This window comes from Adiantum capillus-veneris, chromosome 5 (genome assembly GCF_014529385.1).
Source record: "Adiantum capillus-veneris isolate H3 chromosome 5, ASM1452938v2, whole genome shotgun sequence".
NCBI lineage: Eukaryota > Viridiplantae > Streptophyta > Polypodiopsida > Polypodiales > Pteridaceae > Adiantum > Adiantum capillus-veneris.
In genome coordinates this window covers 169,884,181-169,905,246 of record NC_140935.1, presented here as the reverse complement: position 1 = coordinate 169,905,246, position 21,066 = coordinate 169,884,181, and the positions used below count along the sequence as shown (strand labels likewise).

Genomic DNA, 21,066 nt, shown 5'->3' with positions numbered 1-21,066 from the left:
TTGATGGATTTCATGGCTTCAGAAGTTAGAACCACCATAATGTCCAAACTATATGGAGACCATGAGCTCTTCGAGCTTTCCTCAATGGAGAAATGAAGGTTGGGCTACCAAAAATTGCACAGATGGATGGAGCTATGGAGATGCCAATAGAGGAGGAACACTTAGATCCACAACCCAACCTAGATGAAAATCCTATTGTAGAGATACCTCTTAACAAGTTTAGACAATACTTTGAGGGCGATGAATCCAATGCAACCATACCAACCACTACCAAGGGATTAACTGTGAAGGGAATCCTTGATGGTGGCGCTGGGGTTAGCATTGTGACCAAAAATTGATGTGAAACTATGGGAAGACCTCACCTTGGGACCACAACCATAGTAGTAAAGATGGCCAATGGGTCTATTGTTAAAGCTATTGGGATGCTAGAAGATCTCAAGATCAAGGTCTTTGGACATAAAATAAGAAATACCTTCATTGTTATGGATTTCCCCAAGCACACTATGGCATCCGAGATTTGGTGCATGACTGGTCTAAAAACCATGTCTACTTGCAGTTCCAAGATTCTGCCATTCGAGTGGATCTTGTAACTAGTCGAGCACATCCTCTAGGAAACACGTTTATAATTGATCATAGATCTGACACCACAATTCACTCGGCCCCATTGCAGTATTGTTACACATGATGTTGGGGAAGATTCTCCTTATATGGATATACTACCTGGGATGAGTGATTCAGACAATGTGGATTGGATCCACTTAGCAGCAACCATATACACTTGGGGAAATAGGGAGACAACCTGGGTAACACCTAAGGGGGACAAAATGCCACCACTCATACCCTTACATATGCAGAAGCAATGCATATAGCTTCTGATGACCTACAAGATGAAGATTTGACTGGTATCGAAACTAGTAGCATCTCACAAGACTATAGCCCACACGATTTGGGGTTAGAATCATCAATTGAAATTGACTATGATGAAATTTGAGTTAAATCTTAGTGCAAATGTGGGACAAACCATTCAGGGCCTAGTGGTACCCTAGATGACAATCTATCCAAGGGAGCAGAAGACACAAGTAGCGATTCATCTAGTGATTCTTCACTAGAGATCGGTCGTGATCGAGAATTAGACAAGAAGAGTAAGAGATACAAGAGGCGACGATATCGAGCAAATGTGCGTGCTAGAATAAATGAAAAGAAATCTACCACAGAATGGCTTAATTATATAGGGGCATGTGATGCTCATCCGAAGTTGGTAGATAACTGGGGTGAATACCTTCAAAGCGTTATGTGGTGTAGTCCACAACCCATTGACATCGCACAACTAGAGGCTACAAAGAAGTCAAAGTTGAGTCGTACCGTAAGGACGACAAAATCGAGAGTTAGCTCAACAACAAAAGGAATCGGAAGTGAAATCACAGTCCACAGAACAACAGGACCCCACAGACTTACACTAGCTCAACTGGGAGAACATAAATTGGACTACTCCATTAGCTTTGCAAGTCGTCAATTGAATGATGCCGAGAGAAACTACACCACTACAGAGCGAGAAGGTTTAGCTATGATTTATGCAGTAAAGAAATTCCACTACTACCTTCTTGCCAACAAGTTTGTTTTCTATGTGTATCATCAAGCCTTGTTGTATCTAGTAAATAAACCTTGTTCCACAAGAAGAATTACACAATGGTTGTTAATTCTCCTTGAGTTTGATTTTACCGTTGTGGTGAGACCTGGTAAAAGACATGTCATGGCAGATCATTCGTCTTGCATACCTAATGGTGAAGCCCCTACTGGAGGAGTCGATGATGAATTGCCCGATTCTTCCTTATTTCTAGTCGAGACCATGACTGAATGGAGTGAGAAGATCCTTGAGTTTGATTTTACCGTTTTGGTTAGACCTGGTAAAAGACATGTCATGGCGGATCATTTGTCTCGCACACTAATGGTGAAGCCCCTACTAGAGGAGTCGATGATGAATTGCCCGATACTTCCTTATTTCTAGTCGAGACCATGCCTGAATGGAGTGAGAAGATTGTGAACTTTCTAGTTAATGGTTTTCCACCCAAAGAGTAGCTCAAAAACTGTTAAAAGAATGTGAACCTTATTCTCTCATTGCAGGAACTCTCTACAGGCTAGGGAAGGATTATATTCTTAGACGTTGTGCCCGTGAGGATGAGTATTTATACATACTGCAAGAAGCCCACATGGGTATAGCAGGAGGAAACTTCTCGGGGGAACTAACAGCTAGAAAGGTGTTACAATCAAGCTATTAGTGGCCTACCTTATTCAAGGATGAATCACTTTTTGCAAAAGGATGTGATGAATGCCAATGTTACAAGATCACACAACGAAAGGATAAGATGCCCTTACATCTTGTTAAAAGTGACTCAACCATTTGAAATATGGGGTTTGGACTTTGTAGGCCCAATTATCCGACAGCTTGTAGCACTCAATCTCGATATATTAACGTTGCCACTGACTATGTGACAAAGTGGGCGGAAGCCAGGGCGACACGTAAGGCTGATGCAAGGTCAACTGCCAAGTTTCTCTTTGAGAACATTATTACAAGAGTTGGTTGTCCCTTTGAGATTGTGAGTGACAATGGCACTCATTTTATAAATGGAGTGATAAAAGAACTCACTACCAACTTCATGATAGCTCACCATAAGTCCACTCCTTATTATCCACAAGCAAATGGCCAAGTTGAGAGTACCAACAAGACCTTAATCTCTATCTTGACCAAAACGGTGGAAGCTCATCGTACAGATTGGGATTTGAAGCTGACTTCAGCCCTATGGGCTTATCGTACTTCTTACAAAGTGGCGATTAATTGTACACCATTCAAAATGGTATATGGCCAAGAAGCAGTTATGCCATGGGAGTTTGTAATTCTTAGTATGCGCGTAGCTTCACAAGAAGGTTGGGATGGTAACCCTTTAGTTGAGCGCTTATACATCCTTGAGAGGTTAGATGAAGAAAGGAAATTGGCTATGCAAAACGCACTTGTGGAGAAAGATAGGAGGAAGAAATGGTTTGACCGTCATCTAAACAACTAAGATATCAATATTGGTGATAAAGTTCTTATGTATGGAGTGCGTAACGAAAAGAAAAAGTTGAAATATGTGGAAAAATGACCATATAAAGTATGTGAAATCACACCACAAAGAACCATTCGTGTGGAGACTCTAGATGGAGTTGAAACCATTGGATTCCTCAATGGGAGTAATTCAAAAGGTACTATGATCCTCTAAGCCAGGAAGAGTTACAAGCCATCCATCAAAAGAAAGCAGCCAAAGAACAAGCAGAGCTTAAAAAGATCCAAGCAAGAGTTGAGGCTCGAGAAAGACAACAACGTCTTAGATGCCAACAAGAGGCTAATCTGGGAATCACGGAAGCGTTTTTGAGGACACCGATGATGAATCATTGGAATCTGAGCCACCTCTACGATATCCAATTGAACTAAATAGCCTCTATGGGAGAGTACTATATAACGCATTATTAGATATATAAGCTCAACATAATTTATTATCCTATGGAGTTTGGTGTCAGTTAGGGAAGCTACCTCTGTATGAGAGTATTATCCAAGTCAAGGGTGTCAACAAAAAAAAAACTGCGGTTTTTGGAATCTGGCACACCTCTGTCAGTTATGACAATGGGGTTGTAGCTCAAGACTTTTTGGTCATGCCTGTTGGAACTATGGAGGGTAATTGAAACCTAAGACGTACGTGGATGATAGCCACCAAATTCACTATTGATTGGGGGAATGGGGGTGTCACAACACAGAAACCAACTCTTAGCCTTGCCACTCAAGCCATAGTCCCTGAGATATTGCCTCTTAAGGAAATAAAACCCAAAACATTGCATGTCCAAGAGGTTGAACCATATGTCCCCATAGCCCAACTCTCTAGAGCTTCAATTGTTGTAGTTGAAATAAAGCTTGAGACACACAAGACCCATCCTAATATAACAAAGAAAATATACAAGTGGGTCCCTAAAGCTTCTTTAGCGACCATAGCTAGTGCTAAAAGATAGGAACCTGGTAAGAGACGTCCCATTCGCCCCAAGAAATATAAAGAAATGTTGCATTGGATTCCTAGAAAACTATTGGAAGCCCAAGGCTACTATGAAGGAAATGATCAAATCTGGGTGCGAAAACGTAAATTGTGCTCTTACCTATCACCTGGCCCATGTGAGCCCAATCCCGTAGCTCCAAAACGAATTGAAGATCGTGGAAAGGAAAAAATCACGGAATGCTACACACCCGCTCTAAAGCTAGTTTGGGTACCGAAGAAAGAACGATTTGTTTCACCTAGCTCAGGAATAGGGAAGTCAAATGAAGCTTCTTGCTCTTCATGTAGTTCATATACAAAAACAGAAGCTTCAACACAACCTCCACCTACCATTGTACATATCCATACAAACAAGAAAGAGTTTGCACCTCCCATTGTAAGCTCACCACCTACAACAACGTTGCAAATAAAATCATGGGAGAGTACCTTACCACCCTTGCAACTATATGAAACGCATAGGGCGGTCAAAAACTATTGGTTAAAGCCTTCACCCATAACAACTTGGAACAATTGGTTTCAAAAGGTGACGACATCATTCCAAAAGGTATGATCTACCCAAGGAAGGGGGGAGTGTTTGCTGACATTCATCGTTCACTCACTTCTCTCTCAACCTTCCTCCCTGACCTCTCAATCTCCAATCTTAGGGAATGTCTATATAAAGCCTCATACTCACAAGACAAAAAAAAAAAAAGTAAAGAGCAAGAGCAATTAGCAAACGAGTGTGCACAATACAAGTCAAAATCATTGACCCAAACCCACACATGTCACATCCAGTACACTGAAACAGAAACCTATGTCATCAAACACCTTTGATCCTCATCACTCAAGTGATGGAGGGTAGGTAGGATTAGTACGATAGGAGTGTTTCTGTTTTAGAGTTTAGTGATTAGCAAAGTTCTTTTTTCCCACTGATGTGCCTCTGGAAGGTGGATGTTTGGTGGTGACTATTGTGCAGTTTGTGACTACATAAGGATGCCTTCGAAGGACAACGACAATGGATGTTGTAATGGAATTTGCCTATTCAATTTGAGAATAGCGGAATTTAATGAGAGTACTTTCAAGAAATGATTTTGTGAGCATAGCGGGTAGACATAATTGAAGATAGCAACATAATCATAGCAATTAGTTAACTTGGCATAGACAATACTTTTGCAAGAGAGAGAGTTTAGAGAACATGACAACAGTTGAGGACCGGATTTATGTGGAGCCGGTCCCCCCTCCAATAGGCATTTGTATTATGATTTCTCCCATAAAGAGAGACTTGTTACAATACAGTCTTTGTGTTCCTTGTGACCTAGGTGATGCCATGAATATGGAAGGCTTCATGCATCACAAACATAACATAAACTTGAAGAAAGCTTTAACTATCCCAAGCCTCAGTCCCAAGACCTCAAACACCTTCGAAGGTGGAGAGAGCTAGCAGGGAATGAGTGTAGGGAAGAGGAAGAAGAAACATTTCGTAGGAGAAAGAATTAGTTCCTCACTTATCATACTCTTGTTGCTAGCATACATAATAGCATAGTAATGAAGAAGAAGAAGATGGAAAGCTTAAGCATTGAAGCATGGCTCTTGGTTGGATTTGCACTCCATAGCCAAGAGTGTTGGTGTAGGCTCTCAACCTCTACTTGCTTGGAGAAGGAGAGGGAGCTCTTGCACTTTGTATAGTACACAATGAGAGTGCTTGTGAGTGTGTGTGGGTGAGTATACCCCCTAAGCACCCCCCCAGCTTGCTTGGGTCGACCCCCCCTTGTAGATCATGCTTGAAGCTCATTGGACCCCTCCAGGCCTAGCCAATCACAAGCAGAGCCTATTACAAGCAACAGGGATAGCCTTGGGACAAGTGTACCCCTTTCCCCTTTGAGAGAGAGGACTTGATAAATGCAAAAACAATTAGATAATTCAAGTAATTTATCATTGGACCCCTTTAAAGCCTAGCCAATAGGCTTCAAGCAACACATGAAGGTAACATGGGTAGGGACCTGACATGTGTCCTTGCTGCCTCTTCAAGCTGGGGCTTCCCTTGTGAGTGTGAGTGTGAGTGTGTGTTCTCTCTCTAATCCCTAGGAAAAGGGCTCGCCCCCCCTCTTGTAGGGATGCTTTTGACTTAGGAGCTCAAGCACCTTAGTCATCAAGCATGACAAAGCACTTGGACTAGGGGGTATTCCCACAAGCATCTCAGGCAAGCATGTCAAGGCACCTCAAGCACCTTAATCAAGCGGCAAGTCAAGCACCTCAAGCATGGAGTAATTCAAGCACCTCAAGCAGGACAAACACCTCAAGCACGACAAGCACCTCAAGCAGGACAAACACCTCGAGCTTGGGCCGGGTTCCCACCTCAAGCTCAACCCTAGCTTACCTAAGGTCAAAGGACTTTTACACACATTATTGGAGGTCTTCAATGAAGCTAACCCTAAGGTCTTATGCTCCATTGGTTAGCCTTGCTCTTGATAGACCATCTCCCATTTGGGCCCCTTTACTATTGGCCCCGTGTTGAGATAGATCTATAAGCACATATCTATATCTTAACACTTGTTCCCGTTTATTCTCCCACATTAAGTGATCAATTTAATATGAGAAAATCATTTGGGTTGGTTAGATATTAGATTTTATGACAGATGTTTACGTGTTACAACGGATGTTCTCCATTATATCAGGTGTACTACTTCCTTTTATCTATGCTTTCCAGAGTTACATGTTTGCATCTTGTCATTTGAGTTTCTAACAATGCATAAACTGTATGAAGTGTGACATTGCCAATTTAGATGCTATAATTTTTTCAAACTTCTAGTACCTTGTCTTATCTTTGAGTTTGGTCTATTAGTTGGCTTTAAGTAGGTATCAAGATCTTAGGTTAAACTAGGCCACTTAATTGCTGACTTTAATTCCTAAATAGTCTATTAATTATAGTAGCTTTAGTAATGTTTTAGGCTATGAGGATATAGTTCTCTCTAACTTATTCCACCTAAGTGTGACTTGTGTTGTGGAAGTCCATGTGTTAAGCTGGTATTTGAGACCTCGAGTCTCCCAGCTGCTTGTATTTGAGACCTCGAGTCCCCCAACTACTTGTAGCAACTATGACAACAACAACAACAAAAAAAAAACAAAAGAGAAAAGAGAAAGCAAATAGCACAAACTTCCTTGTATTTTATGTCGATCACACTTAAGTGGTATAAGTGACAAGATCACCAGTCTTTAGACCCCGACGAGCATTCCTAGGGTTTACTCTTTAGTCAACATTTTTTAATTAACGTTGGTCAATCTAGTACTTACTTTTAGCCCTAGCTCTTGTGTACTTCTCTTAGAGTCAACCGAATAGACCTTAACTCAATTGCATTTTATTCAAGTACTACGCTTGTTCTAGTTGGCAATGTTACAATTCATGAATTTATTTATTTTTGGCATTTCTTAGAATATCATGTATGCATCTCACTTATTACACGCCTGCACATGCTACCTTGCTTTCACAATGTTGTTTTTCTTCTGCTACTACTGGTACTCCTATCGTGGATCCCGATGCTGCACTGTTATATTTCGAGGGCGGAATCTACATCAGGAAGGGGGGCATGTTAACCACCGGCGTCCATTTCTAGTAGTCATGGGCCGGGCTTGTCGGTCCAATAGGAAAAGGGTAAGAGTGATCGCCGATGAGAGGCGCACTCTAACTGGAACATTCAAGGGTTAGTTGGCTAAGCATGGGCGCCCAAGTGTGAATGGACAAGCTCATATAAAAGGCATCTAAACCTAAAAATCACTCATTCTCTCATTTGTGCAATTGAAGAGTGCTCTTACTCCATCTCCATCTTCTTCTTCATCTCCTTGTGTGTGTGTGTGTGTGTGTGCACGTGAGAGAGAGAGAGACCACACAAGCAAACTCCTTCATATCTTTCCCTGAGTCATTATCACTGCTTTCTTCATCATGCTTCCCTTTGCCTTTATACTTTGTAGATCTTTTGGCTTTGCCTTTGGATCAACAATCTTTAAACAAATGACCACACTTCCCACAATTGTAACAACGGCTATTGGTCTTCTTTCTAGAATTTGAAGTAGCAAGTGCTTCACGACCTTTGTCAGAAATTTGAATTTTGCCTTGAGTTACTAACACGGCTTCCTCCTCAATGAGAAAAGAGCCAAGATCATCAAATTCCAGCTTTTCCTTTGTGATTTGTAGCCAAAGTGTCCTAGACACCGTTTTGAACTCCTCATACAATTTAGTGAGTACCGAAGCAACTAATTGAGTACTCGCTAGTGCACCTTTCATAGTCGATAGTTGATCATGAATAATTGTAGCCTTCATAAGGAAAGAGTGCATGGAACTTCCAGTTGGAAACTTGATGGAAAATAATTGTCCAAGAAGGGTGACTACTCGCACCGTATAATCCCAATCAAACATTTGAACGAGCTTAAACCACATATCATTGGCAATCTTGAAAGTCTGTATGGCTAGACAAAATTCCTTTGTAAGAGATTCCACAATAGTCAACATTGCCTTTGCATTCATGGCATCTCTATCAACAAATGGTTTTTAATGCTCATCATCCTAAAGGCGAGTGTATCTATTGTTTAGATCCCTCGTAGGACATGGCTACAAGCTGTCGACAATGTCCCATAGTCATTTTTGCATGAACCAAAGTCACATGATCAAATTCCGATGGGCATAATTATCACCGCTCAGTTTGTCGTTGGTGCTTGAGCAAGGGGGGCATGTTGCAAATGCAAGATCTGGACACTTGAATTGCTTCTTTCTCGTAATCCAAAAGGCCTCAATCAAATCCAAGCCACTCCACAAAACTTGTGCTCCTTGGTTCACACCTCCCTTGGTCTCGAGTTGATGTTCTTCCCCTCGTAATTCCAACAAGGAAGAGAAGAATCAAAAGAAGAAAAGGGAGAGAAAGAGGTCACCCTCTTCTCCATCTTCATCTTCCTCCTCTTCTGATGAAATAAGTGGCTTATCTCCTAATGAGTTCAAGAGGAGAGGACATCAAAAGTCTTATGCTGCTTGGAAAAGTTCCTACAAGCTCAAGAAGTTCAAAGAGGGAGGAAAGAATATTTCTTTTGTTACCTATGATGTCACTTTTGATGCCACGGACAAAGTCTTGGCCTTCATCCAACAATTCGATGCGGCCTTTGGAGATGGGGGCTTCACAGGGTCCTCTAAGCTACGACATGTAGCTATGCATTTTCAAAATTTGCCCGACAATAGTGGGCTAGTCTACGAGGTAATGGCGAAGCTTCAAAGACATGGAAAACTCTAAGAGTTTCCATAATGAAGCAGTTTCTTGCAAGCGATGCCAAAGACAAACTTCTTATCAAATGGCGAAGCTTGAAACTATCTCCCAACGAGTCTATCCACAAGTATGTGGACAAGTTTTGGGTTTTACATCTCAGAGCTACGGTCTACCAAAAGATAGACTTTGGAGAACAAAAACAACAGTTTTGTGTTGGGGCTACTTGAAGACATGGCCAAGTATGTCAACTCTCAAAGTCCTAGGACCATCACTAGAGTCATCCACCATACTATGGTCTCTTCACAAATTAATTTCCAACAAGGGGCTATGAGGAATTCTAAGCCCATGGAAACTAGAGATCAAAATGAGCCTAGAGGGAAGAACAATGCTCAAAACTCTTCCCAAGGCAACTCTAGCAACACCAACAACAAAACCAAGGAGAAGGGAGTCTACAAAGGTAAGCATAAACTTTCTCCTGAAGGGTAAGAGCATTTTTGCAAGACAACCATTGTTTCAAGTGCGGGGAGCAGTGACATGGCTATCACACCTGCCCCAAAAGAAATGCACACAATGAGCCACCTAGGGCTTCTATGGTTGAAGCTCCAAAAGAGGATACTCATTGCAAAGGATCGTCCCTTTCGTATGCTTGGGGAAAGGTAAGGGAGCATGATGCCTTTATCCTTTTTGACCCTGGCTCTACTCGCAACTTCATATTAATGGAGTTGGCCACTAAGTTAGGCATACAAGCTTTTGAGATGGGAGACATTGTGACTGATGATGGGGATTTCAAGGAACAACACGCCTCTGTTACTCCCTTGATTGGGAAATTGAGGCTTCATGTCCAAAGCTACATCGACAAAGAGGACTTTTTCATCTCCCCTCTCCAGCATGAGGATGTTATCTTAGGGGCACCATGGTTCAACCGCATGGCTACCAATATGAAGTTCCCTGAAAGGATAATTTATTTCAACTACAAGGAAAAGAACATGTACATAGATGCTCATGAGTCGAGTCGTACTATACCCCTCGTAAATACGCTTGCTTTTGATAAGTCAATGAAAGCTTAGTTTTCGCATACATGATTTTTGTTAAAGAGTCCATAAATTATCCTAACGTTTTACTAAATCAAAGTGGTAGGAATCAAGAGGAATTAGAGTTGTCTAATTTCGTAAATATATTTCAAGATGTTTTTATTGATGACATCCCTCGAAAGTTACCTCCAAAACGAGGGGATGATGACCATATAATAGAGCTTCTACCTGGGAGATCACCACCCAATAAGCCTCCTTATCGAGCTCAACAAGAGGAGATCATGAGGCAAGTACATGAACTGGTTGATAAAGGGATGGTAAGGCCTAGCTCATCTCCATTCTGTTCACCAATCCTTCTAGTACAAAGAAAGATGGTACCTATCGCATGTGTGTTGACTATAGGGCACTAAATAGGATCACTATCAAGAACATATTTTTTGTGGCGCGGGTAGAAGATTTGTTTGATAAGTTATTACAAGGGTCTACCTACTTCAGTAAGATTGACCTTAAAAGTGGCTATCATCAAATAAGGATAGTGAAGGAAGATATCACTTTTTGCACAACATTTGGTCTTTATGAATATTTTGTCATGCCTTTTGGCTTGACAAATGCTCCGGCCACATTTAACCATTTAATGGAGAAAATTTTAAGGCCCTACCACAAGTTTACTGGAGTATTCTTTGATGATATCATCTACTCTAATTCTCTTGAGGATCATAAACAAGATCTCCAGGTAATCTTTCAAGTTTTGAGAGAGAATAAACTTTTCACTAATCAAAAGAAGAGTGAATTTTTCTTGCAAGAGATTCAATACCTAGGCCTTGTTATCTCTCAAAATGGCATCCGTATGGATCCAACCAAGCTAGAGGTAATAAAAGGATGGTCGAATCCAAGGAATCTACATGAGCTACAAAGCTTTATTGGTATGTTTGCATACTATAGATGCTTCATAGACAAAATATCGCAAATAGCAGGACCATTACATGACTTAACAAAAAGTAATGCTAAGTATACATGGATTGCAAAAGAGAAAAATGCTTTTGAGAAGCTCAAAGAGAAGCTTACCTCTCAACCTGTCCTTACACTAATGGATCTCTCAAAACCATTTGAGGTCCAAGGTGATGCTTGTTGAGATTTCCTTGGAGCAGTCTTGCTTAAGAAGGGCATGCCATATCATATGAGAGTCGAAGACTCAATTCCGATGAGCGAGTATTGGGCATATACAAAAAGGAGATTCTAGTTGTTCTACATACCCTTGATACATGGAAGCATTATCTTTTGGGGATGCCATTCATCCTACGAATGGATCATCAAAACCTTAAGTACTTCATGATGCAAACCAAACTTTCCTACTACAAACAAATGAGGTGGGCAAATTTTCTTTCGCGATTTAACTTTCATATTGCTCACATTGCTAGCAAGCAAATCAAGTAGTTGATGCATTATCACGACAACCAAGAGAAAATGCGGTGTCTATAGCAACTCACAATTATCTATCTTTCATGATAGATGAGTATGCTACTGACCCCGATTTCAAGGATGTCATTTCAGCCCTTGCCTTAGGGAATAAAGAGGAACCATTCACCTTGCAGGATGGTTACCTCCTTCATGGCAATAGGCTATGTGTTACTAACTCACTTCGTGAGAAAGTAATGTACGAATCCCATGCTCCTTCTTATGCAGGGCATAGAGGGATTCAACCTACTCTTTGAAGAGTAGAGACTTACCTCTATTAGCCCACTATGAAAAGAGACATACAAGAGTATGTTTCAAAATGTGTAGTGTGTCAAAAGAGTATGATAAAGGGAAGCAACCTGGATTGCTTCAACCATTGCCAATTCCTATTTGACCATAGGAGAGCATATCCATGGATTTTATCTTTGGATTGCCCAAGTCTATCCATGAGAAAACATGAATATGGACAATAGTCAGGAGGTTTAGCAAACAAGCTCATTTTATACCTGTCAAAAAGACCATTAAGGCACATCAAATGGCAAATCTCTTCATATCTCAAATTTTCAAGTACCATGGCTTGCCAACATCCATAGTGTCAAACAAAGATCCTAGAATCACCAGTAATTTTTGGAAGGGTCTCTTTGAGAATCTAGGTACAAGGTTAAATTTCTTATCGGCCTATCACCCTCAAATGGATGGCCAAAGTGAAATAGCAATCCTTACGATTCTAGATCTACTAAAAACCTATGTTACAGCTGATCAATGCTCACAATGGGGGAAGTACCTACCCCTTGTAGAGTATGCATACAACAACATTGTACATGCTTCTACTGGAAAGGCACCTTTCGAGGTCATAGAGGGAAGATCTAAAAGTCCCTTGCTACTTAAAGTACATGGGAAGATCTTCGCTCTACTGATGAGTATAATCGAGATTTGCAAGAATCTTTTTGAAAGATTAAAGAGGCTATATCCATCTCAAAGCAAAGACAAAAGGTCGTTGCTGACAAGCATCAAAGAGCCTTAGCCTTTAAATAAAATGAAGGATCTTGCTAAAATTTCCCAAGGCTCATCTAAGGCAAATTACGCGCAAAAATCCGACGGGCTACCAAAAGTATTATGCTAAGCTAGCCAAAAGCTTGTGATTGGCTAGGCCTTGGCATGGGCCAATAGGGTGGAAGCTAGTGCTAAGGGAGAGAGGGGTCGACCAAATCAAGATGGGGGGGCTCCTTTTTGGGCATACATTCACACACACTCACACATTCTCTCGTGAGTTGAGCAAGAACTCCATCTCCTTCTCCAAGCTTGAGAAGTAAAGAGCCTACACCAACACATTTTGGCTATGGAATGCAAATCCAATCAAGAGTCAAGATTCAAAGCAATGCTTATCATCTTCTTCATCTCCATTACTATGCTATGCTATACTCTAAGAGTAATGATATGTGAGGAGACTACTTCTTTCTCGTAAGTATACATCTTCTTCTCTTCCCTTCCCTCACTCCGTGCTAACTCTCTTCACCTTTGAAGGTGTTTGAGGTCTTGGGATTGAGGCTGAGGACAAGTTCATGTTTATTGCAAGTTGATTACAAGCATAATATTGGTGCATGAAGCTTACCATCTTTATGGCATCAACAAGGTCTCAAGGAATACAAAGAGTGTATTGTACCAAGTCTCTCTTTATAGGAGAATCTATAATACAAAGCCATTTTGGAGGGGGGACCGGCTCCAAGTAAGTCCGGTCCTCAATTGTTGACAATTTCTCTCTCTCTCTCTCTCTCTCTCTCTCTCTCTCTCTCTCTCTCTCTCTCGCAAGTATTGTTCATGCCAAGCTAGCCGGGTATAATTTTTATTTTGCTATCTTCAATCAAGTACTTTCCTTATGTTCATTAAGGATTCTCTTAAGGAAATTCTCACAACTATCACTTTAATTCGGCTACAATCAATGTTATTAGCCTTATTCCGTTACATAGTGTATCTCTAAAATTGAGAAAAATGAGGGGTCTCCAATAGGAACCTAAAGCGATTAAACCTACCATGCTAGACGACCACTCATAATCAATAAGTGATCATGCTCTGGAACAAGTAGTAGGGAAGGAGACCAACAATTTTCTTGATTATGACTTAATTATAACTCGTGTCAATAAGAGTTGGGCACACTCACGTTGCTTATGAATGGGTAAACATAAGAGTTGAGGGACATGGAAGATGGTATGCTTGTCAAGAAACCTTACCATCAAAGGTCAATTACCCATTGTCAAGTCCATTCTTGTGCCACATTTAAAATGTCCAACAATAAATCTCACAAGATCCCGTTGAAGTAAAATAAAATAATTAATCCATTGATTGAATCAAATTATCGATCCATGTAGTCACATTGTCAATCCACACCGTCATGTAACTACCAAGAGGAGTTTTAGGGTGTGAAATCTTCATTGTTATTTATGGGTGCATAAAAGGAAGGAGAGAGAGAGAGAGAGAGAGAGAGAGAGAGAGAGAGAGAGAGAGAGAGAGAGAGAGAGAGAGAGAGAGAGAGAGAGAGAATATTAAGTAGGTGAAAGAAATTTTGGTGCACCTTGGGTGGAGTATCACCATGAGAAAGCTAGACGAGTAGCCTCACAATCATCACATGGTTGTCAATAGGCATTCTACTTGCAATGTGTGGGGTAGAGTCTTCTCCTAACTCCTATGTTTTGAAAAGCTTCTTACCACCTTGGGGACTAAGTTGAGACTTAAGTCTTTAGGGTGGACATTAGCCCATTTAGTGGCATAGAGGCTTGTCTCTCTTCCTATCAAATTGGATTTTAGGGATAACCTTACTTTTGAAGTTTCAAAGGTTCCATTTTTTGAGGAAACTCTACCGAATTTTTCCATGAATCGTCAGGTGATATTTTACCTTTTATCTCTTGGAGACACCATGCCAAATGATTGTGGAGGTGCAGGGAGCTCGGAATAGGCATGCCTTCTTCTATATATTCTTGTTGTGAGCTTGAGGGCACATTTAGTGGGTCAACATATTCTTCTCCTACATCAAGCAAGTCTTTGGGAGAATCATAGATTTTCAAACCCAAGACAATACTAAAGGACTCAATTGGAGGCTTTTGCTTCTTAAGATCTTCTATAAACGTATCTTTCACGTCTAGCTACACTATCTAAATCTATTATTTGCTTTTCCTTGTTTGCCAAAAAATCCTTTATGTTGTCACTTCATCCTCATAGTTCTTGACTTGTTCATCTTTCTCATCACTTGTGGGTTTGGACCCTACAAGGAGAACTTGCCGTTGAGGTTTGTCATCATCCAATTGCTCTTATAGTTGAACTACTTTTGTTTGAGTAGTAATAGAGGTACTTGGACTAGAAGTGGTTGCCATGTAACATAGAGTGGCTCACAAGGTCAAGAGAGAAGTTCCAGTGGATTCATATGCAGTCTCCAAATTTCACATATGTTTGGAAATATTCTTCATTTTATTTTCAAGGTTGTACTCATCAATATCTTCTTTATCTTCTAGATCAAATTTGAGTTGCTTTTGTATGGCATCATACTTGTCGTTGAGCTTGGCCTTGGATCTTTCTTGCCTCTAGTATATGAGAGAGCTCCAATTTTTTATTTTGTTGTGTAAGAAGTTTGACTTCTCTTACAATATATTGCACACATACAATCTGTTAGTGTTCCCTTGTGTCAAAATTTGGATCTAGTGCTAGGAATGCTTTGACTTGCTTTCCTTTCTTTGAACTTTCTCCTTGGTCCTCACACCCATCGTCTTCCATCTTATCACTTTCTTTGTCTTGGTTGCGGTCTTGATCTTTATCTTTATCACCATCTCTATTGTCTTGATTAATGTCCATACCTTCTTTTTCCTTCTCTTGCTCTCTATTTTCTTTCACTTTGATTTTTGAGGGTTTGAAATTTTTTCTTCAAACCATTGGTTGTGGTCTCATCAACTTCACCTTCATGTTACTTCTAACTTGGATCTTTATCAGCTTCTTTGTAAGACCCACTACCAGATGCTTCATCATCAATCTATTTAGTCTTTCTTTGACCCTCTTTAGGGGTACTTGTTGCTTCAAATTCTTTTGTTTCATTGTTGTTGGAGGAGAATTATCCCTATGGGGAGACAAGGGTGGGGTGTTGTGAGGTGTTGAGTGTCTAGATTCATCCTCTTTTAGCTTGCCACCTCTGCTTTCCACCTTTGAGATAATGGTGGGTGTTGTGAGGTGTTGATTGTCTAGATTCATCCTCTTTCAGCTTTTTATAGGCCTCATCATCTGCTAGAGCCACCTCGAATTTCCACCTCAATTCTTTTCAAAGCTTTTCATGCAATTTTTTGGCAAGATCTAATTCTTTGCTTTGTTTCTTCGGCATTTTTTAAATTCCTTTTTGTGCTCAAGTGACTCAAAACCCTTGTTCTTCATCTTCGTCATCAATTTCATCTTATCGCCTCTTGGCCCTCTAGGCTCCTTTTCTCTTCCTTTCTTCCATTTGCTTCGGTGCAGACTCCATTTTGAGTCTTTCCTTTGTTTTAGAGATTTGATCTTTAGGTAGTTAATGTCTTGCTCTTTGTCACTTAAATGATGCTCAAAATGATTTTCAAAGTCTTTTCTACAAGTGGGGGGTAATGTAAGGACATGGGGCCTACAGGCAAGGCCACCGACACAGTCAGACAATGTGTATGCTAGGGGGAGGCTATAAGATAGCATGGTTGGGTGGAGAGTAGCACACACATTAATCTTGTCCTTTCACTACTCATCTTCTTTATCGGTTTTGTCCAAATCCTTTTTACTTCCCTTAGCCAATGAGCTAGCCGACCTTATTTCCCCTTTATATGATCTAGTTGTAGCAAAGAAGGATGTCTCCAAGACTTTGATAGGCTTTTTATGGTGCATGGTAGCTTGAATAAGCTCCAATCGTGTAGGTGTAGGAAGCAATTGTTTCCTCATGGCTATTGTTTGATAGGATATGCTTAGGACACATGGACCCTGTTTGGTATGCTTTTTATTCCTTTAGGTTTGCATTCACTAGAGAGTTGAAGAGATATTTGCTAAAGTAACAATGGACTATCATACCTAGATGTAGGAAATAGATGTTGCATCATGCGTATCCATTGATGTATGTTTGGTATCTTTCTAATTCCAATAGGGTGGCATCCAGTGGAGAATTGAAGAGATTATCCAACAAAGTAACAACGGACTATCTAATCTTCAAAAGGGCTACCATGGCCACAATAAGATGCCTCAATGATCGTGTGTATCATGTTTGCTTTGGCACCCTAAAAATATTGTAAGATGATTGGTAGTGGCAACTCCGTGTCTTTGTTAACAGAATCTTTGAAGGTAAAGTTTTGACCTGTCGCCTTCACGAAGGCTATGTCTTTGTCAAGAGGTTGGGTGTTTCCAACGAAGTTGTAAGTGTCCTTGGGAATGCTCAAGGATTCCATGATGAAATCTGTGGTGATTTTTCACTATTATAGTTCACCATTGTTGGCATTAATTATGGCATGAACGTCAAAGGAAAGGGTGGTCATGAACTCATGTGCTCTGATGTAGTCAGTGCCCTATGGCTATTGAGAAATACTTCTCAAACTACATTATATTTCATAATTCCATCACTGGTAGTTCCCACTAACGTCTGAATACGTTAAGCGAAACAAGAGTGTCATACTTGGTACATCAATCCTACCACTTTATACGTACATGGAAAATCTCCTAAGATCTCATGAGAATCTTACAAGGCTCAAATGAGTTCCTGATCGATCCAAAATGGCAAAATACAGCTTACGATATGTGGGAAACGGGAGGAAAAGTGGTTAGAAAGGCGGGCGGATGGGTATGAGGGCCTAGAACATCATTTGCCTCTTCAAAAATCCCAAAAAAGGCTACATATCCATGCTCATACGCCCACAACTTGAACTCTTCCACCTCCTCTTAGAAATTCAAATTTACTATTTCTGAAAGGGAGAAAAAGTAATCTGCGATAAATCGCTCATAAGTTGCTCACACAAGAGCGGATCTCAAAACTATTTTTTACCAAAATTCAGCTCTTTTCAAGCTCTACAACGTCGTAGGTGAAGTTGAAAGCTAATCTAGAGATTCAAGAGGTCATATGATAAGATTCATAGAGACCATTATGATTTTCAAGAACCTTTCCTAGTATTTCATATACTACTATGCTATGGGGCCTCTTCTTCTGAGGCTCATAACCACAGCCCTATGGATTCCACTCCTTCTCCTATATATACTTGTACTGATTATTTGTTGATGCTTTCAAGAAGAGAAGACGACATACAATGATCAAGGAATCCACTAAGTTACTTAGATCAAGCTTCTCTTTTTTGTAAAGAGCTCGAAGAGTATGAGTAATGAAAAGCCTTTTGAGGGGAGGCCCGCAATATTGTGTCGGCTCATGTAGTAATCTTTTTCCTTAATTTTGGTTATAATCATGCTAGTAATACATGTGTGAAAATGATTCTTGGTTATGCACCCAAAAATGTAATCGATGCTAAGGTAAATGTATGCCTAAAACAAGCTAAACTTAAGGTTTCAATGTTGGTGATTCACAATAAAAAAACCAATACTCGCATGTGAAATCTAAGTGCATTAAATGCTTGCTTTCCAAGGCTGTCTAGTTTGCATGGTTGTCATATAATTGAAGCATGTAAGCTATGTTAGGTAAAACAAAATTAGAGGAGGCTATTGAAACACTCAAAAAGATAGAGAAAAGGCAGAGAAGAAGACATTTTGTACTTATAAGACAACACTTCACAAAAAGGGTCATAACTTCCATGCCATTTGTCAGAATGGTGTAATACAGGTCTCAATGGAAAGCTCTCTTTGAGCTAGCTCTTCATGTTTATGCTATTGTTTGTATATTTTGATAAGTTATGCTATTTTTAGCAATGTATCTTTGCTCGACAATTATTCTCATGAGTATCAAAGAAGATGATAGAGAAGTTAGTCTTCAAGCATGAGTCATGCACTATATTATAGTTTTTCTCACAAGAAGCAGGCAATGTTTCTAAGACTTTGGCACGCTGTTATGGGATGAAGATGATATTCCAAAGTAGGAATAAGATGATGCTTCTTGATTGAGACTACTCTTTGTAATCTACATTTCTGATCATGCAAGGCCACCTTATTGGCAAGATGAATTATGATGATTGTATTTGATTTGATATAAGCTTCATGTACACAAAAGCCCTAGGGGGGTGTCGACCGTTTCGACCCTCAATAGTGTAGCGTCTCTGTCCCTCTCTCTCTCTCTCTCTCTCTCTCTCTCTCATATTCTCTTTTATGCTGAAGGTCAAAATCAGCTTGCTCAAGTTTTGCACTATTACAAGGTGAGCGATGATGGTGGTGGGCTAAAGTGAGTTGCGAGGTAAAAGCGTGACATTGAAGATGGCTCAATCCTAAACCTGTCTACTTGTGGCTTTGTTCATAGGCCACAAGTATCTTGAACACACTTAACTTGGTGCAAAGATTAAAGTAGTTGTTTGCTCATTTTTCTCCTTGAGCTTTCCTTACTTCCAAGTGGCTTATGGACAAAGAAAAAAGGTCAGTTGCGATACAAATTCCAAGGGGCTTCCACACAAGGAGGGTCTTTCTCACTTATTTTGCATCCCATGCTATAGCTCCAGTGTAGTGCTTTCCTTAACCATTTACTTTCTCTTGCAAACTTACATGATACTACAAAAGACTTATATGGGCAAAAAAACTCAGTGTTAGGAGCTCGAAGTCCATCTTGATCGTGGAGAGTGAGTGGTATTGCTCTTGCTATTAGGAAGCTTGACGTTTCTACCAAAAATCCATAAAATTTCTTTGAGGGTTTCCAATTTTACAGCACACAATGCCGGTTGGAGGCACCCAATGAGTGTGAACGGACAAATGTAATCTCATTGCGTCCCTCAAAACCCTAGCAAACATTTCTGTCCACCTTCTTTCTGCGATCAAAGCTTCCTCCTGTCGCAGCGACTTTGTGAGCCGAGATGGTAAGTGTTCTGCCTCATCTTTGTCCTCGCTCCAGCCCAGACCGGTGCTTGCTGGAAGCCCTCGTAAGCACGTTTGCATCACATTCGTGCCTGATTTTTGTGTCATTATGTGGAGCAGGGCAAGGGTACAGGAAGCTTTGGTAAGAGAAGGAACAAGTCGCACACCCTGTGCCGCAGATGTGGGCGCACCAGCTTCCATATCCAGAAGAGTCGTTGTGCTGCTTGTGCCTATCCTGCCAAGCGCATTCGCCATTGTTCGTGAATTAGATTCTATTCGGAACTTGTTTATCTTCTTCCCCCATAAGTGGATCACAGGTTTTTTTGTTCTTTTTAGATAACTGGAGTGTAAAAGCGATCAGGAGAAAGACCACAGGAACTGGAAGGATGCGCCATTTGCGACATCTGCCGCGGCTTTTCAAAAACAACTTTAGAGAGGGTAAGCATACTCGATGTGTCTTTTTGTAATGAGCACTAAGTTTTGCTATTTGTGTTGTGTCCTCCTTAAATTGTCCCCATTTTCCTGGCTGCAGGGACGACTGCGCCATCTAAACAGTCTAAGGCTGCAGCGATGGCTTAGGATCATTTGATGTCTTTGAGGAAGATGTACGGAGATTCCTTTATCAAGAGAGGTGCATGTGAACTGAACCTTCCTGAGGGGATACAATGTCATTACAATTTCGACCTTTGTAGCTATGGAGCTTTTTTTGATTATTGGCCTCCTGTTACTGGATGCTTTACCAATTTGAGTTTTCTACAGGCCAAGTTTTGGTATTTCCAAGCTCTACTGGTGGTTTCTAAGTTTACTAAGTGAAGATGTAGCTGTCTGTTGTTATCAACTTGGGTGACTTTAACGGTGCTACCAAAAATTTGGCAGCTGGATAGGGTGTTTGTAGCTCAAAGGTAATGCAATCTCAGGAAATGTGTTTCAGACTAACAGGAATCAACACCTTCATTTGAATCCAATGAGTTTAATCGTGTTTATTGCCTGTTCATCGGTGATTCTGCTTGATGGATAGGGTGTTTGTAGCTCAAAGGTAATGCAATCTCAGGAAATGTGTTTCAGACTAACAGGAATCAACACCTTCATTTGAATCCAATGAGTTTAATCATGTTTATTGCCTGTTCATCGGTGATTCTGCTTGAGGTTTGGAGTGTAAGCCTGTATTGTCGCTGGCAACCAGTAAGGGGCCTTTTGTGAATCTGGATGGCTTCTTGGCCCACTCAAAATTGATTTCATGCATCACTGCATTCCATGAGTGGGTTATTATATCATTCTAGTTTCCCATCATTGGTAAAAGGCGGGATT

The 21,066-nt window shown here is 40.6% G+C and overlaps 1 protein-coding gene across 1 annotated transcript; it reads left to right on the top strand.

Moving 5' to 3' along the window:
* The first annotated feature begins 19,621 nt into the window (after window positions 1–19,621).
* Window positions 19,622–20,531, top strand: LOC147458538 (large ribosomal subunit protein eL37x-like). Its single transcript, XM_086513190.1, has 4 exons — window positions 19,622–19,760; window positions 19,879–20,014; window positions 20,095–20,196; window positions 20,291–20,531. Exons 1-4 carry the CDS (start codon window positions 19,758–19,760, stop codon window positions 20,335–20,337), a joined length of 288 nt encoding a protein of 95 aa, XP_086369316.1. The 5' UTR covers window positions 19,622–19,757; the 3' UTR covers window positions 20,338–20,531.
* The last annotated feature ends 535 nt before the right edge of the window (window positions 20,532–21,066 follow it).

Excerpts from the sequence above, each read along its gene's own strand:
- LOC147458538 (XM_086513190.1), top strand. Across the intron at positions 20,015-20,094 it reads TGCCAAGCGCATTCGCCATT|ATAACTGGAGTGTAAAAGCG; the intron begins GTTCGTGAATTA and ends TGTTCTTTTTAG. Across the intron at positions 20,197-20,290 it reads CAAAAACAACTTTAGAGAGG|GGACGACTGCGCCATCTAAA; the intron begins GTAAGCATACTC and ends TCCTGGCTGCAG.